This window comes from Periplaneta americana, chromosome 12 (genome assembly GCF_040183065.1).
Source record: "Periplaneta americana isolate PAMFEO1 chromosome 12, P.americana_PAMFEO1_priV1, whole genome shotgun sequence".
Classification (NCBI taxonomy): domain Eukaryota; kingdom Metazoa; phylum Arthropoda; class Insecta; order Blattodea; family Blattidae; genus Periplaneta; species Periplaneta americana.
In genome coordinates this window covers 147059648-147069500 of record NC_091128.1, presented here as the reverse complement: position 1 = coordinate 147069500, position 9853 = coordinate 147059648, and the positions used below count along the sequence as shown (strand labels likewise).

The following is a 9853-nucleotide window of genomic DNA, read 5'->3' as shown; positions in this document are numbered from 1 at the left end:
AATGATTGCATTGTGTTTTCAAATGTGTCAATATATAAATCTGCTTCCGTCGACTCATTCATTTATTAACAAGCCAACAGGGTCAACAGTTCAACAATCTCTTAGTGGAATTTGGGAATAATAAATTGTGTGATTATTGTCAGTAGTAGCTGTATCCTGTTTCCCTTGAGTAGTAACTTATAACATTTTCCAAGATAAAGAAAATAAAGAATAGTGAAAAAAAATTTCCAGTCTGGGAATGTTCCTAAAAATCATCTGGGAATATTCCCAAACAAATTTCTCTCTAGTACTAGTTAGGACTTCTGGAAGTTCATAAAAGAATTTCACGTCAGTTACTGAAATGAAGTGGGTATCTTTCTACAACAAGAGTAAGAAGTACCGGTATTACATATAAATGATTTTATTGATTTTCATATTTTCAGTTACAACTTTCCTCTAGTCATTTACATTATCAACTATCAATCCTATTCCATATTCTTAATCACTGCAGTTTTATAATACAATTATACAGTCTATTTTCCAGTGAGTTAAAATATACTTACTGGACACAAAAGTTGTGCTTAAAGTAAGATTTACTACGTACCACATGAGTTAATTTTAAGGTATCAAAAGGCAAGGCGCACTAGCTCATCATTTTTTCAGTTTACCAACATTATTTTCAGAAAAACCTTCTGCTGGTTGTAAATCACCAAGATAAACAGAATGTTGTTCAATCAATGTAATAAGCGGGTCATCTGGCTTGTTATATGCCAAATCATATTGAGAACCAATAGCCCACAAAGATTCCAGATCGTACACAGGTCTTGCTTTTCTTGAAAATATGTGTAGTGCAATATTTCCTGAAACAAAAAGAAATTAATACTTCATACGAAAATACAGACATCTTAAATAAATATAACGTCACATTAATGTCTTAAATATTTTCCAATTACTATAGGCTACATCAGGCATATAAAATCAATGACTGAAATGTTGCTTGCACAGCCTTTATATAACACTCAGTATGGGTACATTCATGAAGATTTCAGTTGCATGCAACCAATACCAGCTATTTTTCAATATGACATTACTATTCTGCTACACTTATGCGATTCCTCAAGATTACTATGAAATAATCCGTATTATGCTTATTAGATGCGACGTCATATTAGCATTATTTAAAATATCTTTCTTGAATGTTAACTAGGCCTATCCTATTTAAAATCACTGTACTAACATTTTCCTAACTCCCTCTTATGATTACAAAATATAAAATAAATAAAAAAAATCGCTATTCCTATTCGACACTTACCGCTTCACATGGTTTTACTCCTTGGAGTCGTCTTTTTTCTAACACAGATCATTTTAATAATCTTACTAAATCTTTACGAGTTTCAAATTCACTTTAGCTTAATCATAAATTCCGTAACTTCAGCAACACTCATAATAAACTATTTAAAAATTGCAACTACATTCCCTAATATCATTTTTCAGAATTTCCCTACATAATTTTCTGAGATTTACTTCTTTGTCATAAACTTCTACTGATATCTCTATTAATTAACTAGACACTGTTTTAAATTTCCCGTGATTCGTTTCAATCCTTTTCTTCCTAACTGACTTCTATTTCCAAGTTCTCCTAAACACACTTTAATCACACTAAGCACGATTTATCACCACTACATCACCAAACTACTGTATTACAATAATTATGCTAATTTTATGTTTCTTTTCCTTTCTCACATTTTTATTATTTATGCCACTCCAGCACCAACTTCTTAGATTGTAGGCTAGTTTCTACTAGCTACAGCAAAATCCTTAAAATTTGTTATCTAACTGATTTAGAAAAAATCTGGATCATGTCCTTAAAGTTTTTAAAAACTCTTCAGTAGGTAACAATTTATTTAAAAATATTTCCTGTGGAAGACGGGTTTAGCCTTTTTTTTTTTTTTTTTTTGACGAAGAAGATATGCTGAGGGCAGTCCTCTTCAAAAAGATTTAAATTTATAGAATAAATATTGTGGGGTCACACACGTGACAGAACACAGAGACAAACTTAATCTAACGGGCGCGCTTCTGAACAGGGGCAGCGACATTTCCCCTAAGGTTAGAGCTCAGTTTAGGTGTGTGTGTATTAATCGAAAAAAAATATCATATAAACATGCGTCCTATTCTCAATATTTTCTAGCCACTAATTTTCGATTAATACACACACACCTAAACTGAGCTCTAACCTTAGGGGAAATGCCACTGCCCCTGTTCAGAAGCGCGCCCGAAAGAAATTCATCAATAATATTAAACCATATACCTATAAAAATTATCAATAAAATGCATATAAAGTACTGTGATAAGAAAGGTGTTTCCTTTCATATTGTTTGAGAAACTCTTACCTAAGTCTAATGCCATCCAATCTTTACAGTTTTTTCCTTCTATTTTGGGTATCAAATCATAAGAATGCCGCTTTTTCTTGTAAACTTTTCTTACAAACTCCGCTACTGCAGACATATGACGCACAGACTTAGCAGTGACTACTACAATGTAATCTACATACTTGAATTCTTCAGGCAATGACACAACAAATATATCTTCCAATCTCTCATTTCTTAGTACGTCCACAAGATCTTCAATATCAAATACACCACGGACCCCTCCTGAAAATAATTCAAAAGGTGTTACTGTTACTGTCCTAAATATAAAATGTAACCTACATACATATTTCCCTCCCCCTGCATTTAAGAAGAGAAATAAAATGAAATTACAAACACACAACACAATACAAGGTTGAAATTTTAGAGGAAGAATGGTAATTTTGATCTAAAGTTTACAATTAATTCGCCAAAATAACTTACTTTGAAGATTAAGACCAGCAAATTCGTCATCCTTTTCTTGCTCTCGATGGGATGTAATACTCTCTAAATATTTCAATCTCTCTTCTTCTACATCCAAAATAACTGTTGCCTGAGAATCTCTGAACACCTCATATTTCGATGAAAATGCAGACTGTATTTTCTTTGGCAGTGTATCACGATCTTGTGTTTCATCAGTTCTGCGCTCAGAATTATCATCTTCACTTAATCTTCTGACTATTCTTGAAGAGTGAAGTTTCAGTACATTATTGAATAACTTTATTTGCTCAAAATTCCTAATCATACAACTTCGTAAGGTATTCATATTGTAAAAATGAAGTAATATACAGTTACTGCTCACTTAATCACTAAATTACATATATTATCTCCCATGACAACACAACAAAACACAAACACACACGACACACATAACCTCACATCAGTTACAGCTCGCTGATTGTCTAGTAGGGTTAGGGTTGGCTGAAACAGTATTGCCATCAACCAAGAATAAAATGTACCAGGTGTCACAGACAATTGTACCAAACTGTACATTTTTTGTTTAATCCCTGATTATAATGTGATCAGGAGTTTAATGTACAAAATTATACTACTATGTATTAGACTGTGATTATACTCTCATGCACCCGCCCAAGAAATTAAAATGCTCGAAAATTTGTTTTTTTTTAATTTATTTATTGGTTGACCAACAAACTTGCTATACAGACCACTGAAAAAAAAAAAAAAACCGTACATAACATAAAACTATCATAATTTGTTGTTGTCCGAGTTTTATTTTATATATATATTTTTTTACATATTATACCCATTGTTATCGTATGGTGACTTCGATAATTATATCAACAATGGGAACCTATTTTCAGGACAGGCCTAACAGTAAAGGAGAGCATTAAATATAAGGAAAAACGTAACTTTAAAAGGAATTAATTAAATTATTTATTTTAAGGTGACTATATATCATTGTTGATGGTTGACAATAAGCACAGTTTTCACGTTGCGTGTTTCCTTGCTGGGCCTGGACAGCAAGCTTGGTGCTGTGATGGAGTACACTACTGACTCCCGTGTTTGTCACTGTGTTGGTTACCGTTCATATGTAGCTGGCTCTTTCTACATTTCAAAATTTTAAAATCATCTGCTGCTTCATCTGTTTCCAACACTCATGATGGCATGAGGAAGAAATTATCTTTACGCCTATAGATCATATGATCTAGGCTTTAATCCAGGTTCCCACGGTGCGTGTTTCTATGGTGGACTGCATGCCGAGAGCACTGATGTTAGTTCTGTTTTAGAGTCCCTCGATAATAATTGAATGGGACTCTATTCTGCGTGCTTGCTTGCTAGAAATCCTGTTCAGTGTACACTGCTGGTTACTTTGTTAACTAGCATGTTAGATTTCAAGATTAGATTGCTTGCTTTCGACTAACTCTCGGCGCTGGAACCTGCATTCATTTTGCTGGCATATCACCTTCACCTTAGATAACCATAGCATTTGAAAATCGTCGTAAAATAACCAATTAAAAATATGAATGTTCTGAAAATTTCAAACAGATTTTATTTGCCGTCGCTTTAACCACAGCCTTATCGCAACATCAGAATTTATGTACATTTTATAACCGACAGATTAAAATAAGTAAGTTATTAAAAGTCCTACTTTTTAGATAAGATAGTTCTGTTTCATTGTGATCCTTGTCCTTGTCTGCATATACTGTATGAATCGAACAAATTTGTAAGCTTGCCATCAGGCTATTTCAAAATGTTTCATGTCCAGATTTTGAAGTCAGGAACTTAAAATAATAGGTATCCTAAAAATAGTGAAACGGACTTGGGACAGTCTGATTCTCAACCATCGAATCATTACGGGTATTTCTTACTTCGATAGGAAATATAAAATAAATGGAAAAATGAACTTCAACTCTTTGCGGAATAAACTTTTCACATTAAATTATATAGTGCACATGCCACTGTTGCCAACATATCGCTTTACAATCTCGCTAACTTTTCAACAAAAAGTAGCTAAATCTCTCCAAAGTTTATTAAAAATTCCCCAGAAATGTCGCTAAAAATTAATAATAAATATCACTAAATAAAAATAAGAGAAACATACATATGCGGAGAAAAATATAATTTCCTAGTCGTCACCCTCTTCTGCAGAGTATGGTTGTATTGTTGACGGAGATGGAAGGTGAGGGAACAGCTGATTGTGAATACACTGTATTTGATCCAATCATTGACATGACACTTTCTGGCAAATTGTAATACTGGTGACAGACTACAGTCACTAATCGCGATTATCGACCTAATCGCGATCGGGTTTGTAGTGTGTCATCGTCCCGATCGCGATCAGGAGCTAAATCCTGTTTCCAGAACAAGATAATCGCGTTGAGGCACGGCCCAGTGGACGAAAGTAACATTTTAGTAACCTTTGGATTCGAATCACCTTGAATTATATTATTTAGGAACTCGTGACGGAACCAGGCAAGTCTCTTAACGGTCACCAGAAAACACAGACCGCTCCCCCAAACAATAGCGGTACTCCACCCAGACAACCCTCAAAATACATCATCATCCCACTGATATTACACTAGAAAGGACAAAGCGAAGTATTTCGAAGAAACCTGCTCCTGTTCTGTATTTAGCCAGTCACAAATCCCACTTGAAACCTTCAGGATTTTAACTCTGATCTCCAGCACAGAAAATTCAAGTCATGGCCGCTCCGATAGCAGTGCGTTATGTAATTTGTATGGATTGTGTAAAATCTATTAACAATCGTAAACAATAGAATTGCACATTAAACTGACGCCTTTATGTGCTCTTACAACGAGCCGCCTCTGAACAAAATTGAATCCGATACAGTTTTAAGATTGATACGAACTTGAAATTAAACAGAGGTCTTGGTATGAAATGTTGTTAGCACCCAGACGCAGAATCATCAGTCACAATGTGTGACTAAAGAGAGAAAAATGCCTCTCACGTCCGGCGAAATGTCAAACTCGCTAAGGAATTGCGCAACATACTCCGCAACGAGAGCGTTGCCTTGTCTATTCAGAAGGCTAAACGAGGTATTGTACTCTTCAATATTCGTTGGCGTGCTTCTTATAATATAGTAACTATCCCATTCGTAACATGTAAATGTAACTGTAAATTAAAATTAGGCCTATTATGACGTTGTGTAAAATTAATTTTAATGAAAACGAGAGAAGCGGTTTCAAAATCTGAAATTTCCAGTTTCGGTTAATTTTGAGATATAAACTCAGAACTTTAATGAATCAGTACTGAGCTGGAAAACGAAGGTCAGTAGGCCTAATAGAATCATACAATTTCATCAAAGTTACAATTAACTCCGTCTAATGGAGCTCATTGCATGTCCTATAAAAATGCCAGGGCTAGTGAAAAATTAGATATGAGAATAAATTTCTAGCTTGAGTGTCAGAAAAAAGAAGAGAGTCGTTCGAAAAGTAAGAGCTCGTAGATGATAAGGTAAAGGTAAAAATAGCCCCTTACCCGCCATGAAGGTTCTTGGGGGGCAAGGAGGTAGAATTCTATATTTTTTTTATCTCTGCACTAGAATGAAGTTGTGATCGGACCACTCTCCGTCCATCTTTTTACCACGGGAAAACCCGGTACTAAATTTTATAGGAGGCTGAGTGAACCTCGGGGCCGTTCTAACAGTTTCGGCAACGAGATAATTCCCTCACCAACTGGAATTGAACCCAGGACCTTCCAGTTCGGTAAGACAGAAACAAAAAGTAAAAATATAGTGTATTAGATCTAAGTGTTACAAACATTAACGAAAAAAAAAAAACAGTTATTATCAGTGTCTATACTTGACAATTGTAATACAAGAAACTTTAGGCTTACTCAGTTATACTTCACAAAGTAGTGGTTTGTAAAGCATAATTTATTTATATGATTTTTATAAAGTATTTGAAGAAAAAAATTGCAGCAATTTCGAAACAACAAGAAACGAAGGAGTATTTCATTTTACGTAGTAAATACTAATTACTTTAAAGTAATAGACCCTACTCTTTCATTGTTCGTCAAGCATTATTATTTACTGTGTCCATTAATGCACAAATGTTGAAGAAAATAGCCTATTATACTCCAAATTAATTACATGCAGTAGGACATTGTGAAGTTCTTACACTGAAATTATTTCTTTGCTGTATGTCAATATAAATTAATATTAATATTAATAAATATAAATTAAGCTTAGAATTTAAATTCACATATAGTTTATTTGAAAATTTGAGAGCAAGTATCGAAAAGTTGGGAGCGTTACTCAAAGAAATTATAAGTGTAGTTCACAAGCTGTGAAGCGACGATATTCTCTTCATGTCAGATTTAAAGATTTATTAATATAACTATATTGAATTAATATTGTGACGTGAGATGGAAAATTTGCCATTATATATTTTTCCAGAAAATATTTCCACCTTGCAAATAGTTGTTTTCTTCTCTCCTTACAACCTCAAGAGCCTCACATGTATTCCTCACTATATTCCTGTGTTTTCAGCGTAATGCTCTGTAATGTCGCTTCTATATACGACTACTAATTGAACATTAACATTTTCTCCGACAGAACATCGAATAAATTCCTCTTCTCATTCTGTACGAAACGTTCTTTCCTGCTCGTAGAGAGACAGAGGGTTTGTAGAGCGACATGGTACCGACACTGTACGTGAGCGAGACAGAGAGCAATGTACAGGAAACTCCCCTTACCAGTATGAATGACTTTGATTACACGATGTAATCACGATACCCAGTTTGTTCACCGCTGATCTACATGAAACAATAACTGCGGTCTCTATGGAGACGATGCATAACAACAATAGCAATGCCGTTGCTATGTTACATATGTTCTGAATACTAGGAAAAATGTTCCGTTCGTTCAGAACAGCGGTAAAATATTTTTCGCATAACAGAAGACTACTTGATATCGGAGCAACATCAATCGGAGTAGGGTCCCTGATAGGCACAGGATACGGAATATATAAAATCATCACCGGCGACAAACGCATTAGTCCTCAGGGGCCCTATCCCAAAGACATCCTGTTCAAGGATAGGCATAGGCGCCCGAAACTGCGCGAGGAGGACCTGAATTCACCATCTGAGCAAGAAATCAAGGTCACCGACTACTCTAAATATCTACCTCGACAACCAGAGGAAGGACAAGAGCCAGGCCAGAGTGGTCAGGGCGGGCAGTTGGCAGGAGAAGAAACCCCACCGCCAATCTTTATTCCTCACAGCAAGAGAAACACGGGCCACTTTGTTGTTGTGGAGGGGGGTGAATTGAAAAGGGTCTACTCGGAAGAACTAGCTCCAGAAATTCCCGAACAACAGGGCCAAGATGCAAAGAAGGGGGACGAAGAACCGTCCTCGCCCCCTCCCCCAGCCCCTCAACAATAAGGTATGAGTTTAAACTTTCAACTCACAGTATAACTTATAAGTTATAGATATATATATATATATATATATATATATATATATATATATATATATATATATTGCCAGATTTGACGTTCGCGTATGTTCTCTGTACAGGTTATCGTCTCCCGCCTTGTCGCTCTGGCTGCCTCCAAGCCCGGCTTACTGGGTGACGTGTCCTGTGCCGCCGCTCCCGCCGTCGTGGCCACTCCAGCTCACTACGCCGCCGCCTACGCCATCCCCGCTGTTCACGCTGGAGTGCCCCTCGACACCCCCGAAGTAGCTGCCGCCAAGACCGCCCACTTCGCCGCCCCCGCCGTCGTGGCCGCTCCAGCTCACTACGCCGCCGCCTACGCCATCCCCGCTGTTCACGCTGGAGTGCCCCTCGACACCCCCGAAGTAGCTGCCGCCAAGACCGCCCACTTCGCCGCCCCCGCCGTCGTGGCCGCTCCAGCTCACTACGCCGCCGCCTACGCCATCCCCGCTGTTCACGCTGGAGTGCCCCTCGACACCCCCGAAGTAGCTGCCGCCAAGACCGCCCACTTCGCCGCCCCCGCCGTCGTGGCCGCTCCAGCTCACTACGCCGCCGCCTACGCCATCCCCGCTGTTCACGCTGGAGTGCCCCTCGACACCCCCGAAGTAGCTGCCGCCAAGACCGCCCACTTCGCCGCCCCCGCCGTCGTGGCCGCTCCAGCTCACTACGCCGCCGCCTACGCCATCCCCGCTGTTCACGCTGGAGTGCCCCTCGACACCCCCGAAGTAGCTGCCGCCAAGACCGCCCACTTCGCCGCCCCCGCCGTCGTGGCCGCTCCAGCTCACTACGCCGCCGCCTACGCCATCCCCGCTGTTCACGCTGGAGTGCCCCTCGACACCCCCGAAGTAGCTGCCGCCAAGACCGCCCACTTCGCCGCCCCCGCCGTCGTGGCCGCTCCAGCTCACTACGCCGCCGCCTACGCCATCCCCGCTGTTCACGCTGGAGTGCCCCTCGACACCCCCGAAGTAGCTGCCGCCAAGACCGCCCACTTCGCCGCCCCCGCCGTCGTGGCCGCTCCAGCTCACTACGCCGCCGCCTACGCCTTCCCCGCTGTTCACGCTGGAGTGCCCCTCTACACCCCCGAAGTAACTGCCGCCAAGACCGCCCACTTCGCCGCCCCCGCCGAGGCTCTTGCTCTGCTGGGCCGCAAGATGCGTGGCGTTGCCGCTTATTGCGCCGTTGCCACTTATGCCGCTCCCGCTGCCGTCGCCGCCCCCGTCGCCGTTGCCGCTCCCAGCTTCGGCTACCCCACCGTGTCTGCCCACGCCGCTTCCGTTGCCGTCGCCGCCCCTGCCCACGTCGCCGTCGTTGAGCCCGTGAGGAGCTTCGGATACTCAACCGTCTCCGCCCACGCCGACCCCGTCGTCGTTGCCGCCCCCGCTCCCGCCGTCACTGTTACCCACGCAGCTTCTTTCTCGTTGAGTGTGTACATATAGTTACAATAAAATTGATTCTTATTTTGCAAATTTTGTGTATTACAAAGAAACAAAAATGTAAAAAAAAAGGTATGGAATATACATGCAATAAAATTGTTGTGCTATAATAAGAGAAA

The 9853-nt window shown here is 39.9% G+C and overlaps 1 protein-coding gene across 1 annotated transcript; it reads right to left on the bottom strand.

The window, feature by feature from the left end:
• Nucleotides 1-384: 384 nt before the first annotated feature.
• LOC138710958 (ribosomal silencing factor RsfS-like protein, 312) lies at nt 385-3316 on the bottom strand. The gene is made up of 3 exons (XM_069842193.1): nt 2829-3316; nt 2370-2630; nt 385-839 (listed from the first exon to the last, which is right to left on the bottom strand). The coding sequence occupies exons 1-3, from the start codon at nt 3148-3150 to the stop codon at nt 631-633; spliced, it is 792 nt and encodes a 263-aa protein (XP_069698294.1). The 5' UTR covers nt 3151-3316; the 3' UTR covers nt 385-630.
• Between the last annotated feature and the right edge of the window lie 6537 nt (nt 3317-9853).

Bases quoted from the DNA above. Each gene is read 5' to 3' on its own strand.
- LOC138710958 (XM_069842193.1), bottom strand. From the start codon at position 3,150: ATGAATACCTTACGAAGTTGTATGATTAGGAATTTTGAGCAAATAAAG. The intron at 2,631-2,828 runs GTAAGTTATTTT...AATTATTTTCAG, and splicing joins TGCTGGTCTTAATCTTCAAA to GAGGGGTCCGTGGTGTATTT. The intron at 840-2,369 runs GTAAGAGTTTCT...TTTTTGTTTCAG, and splicing joins TTGGATGGCATTAGACTTAG to GAAATATTGCACTACACATA.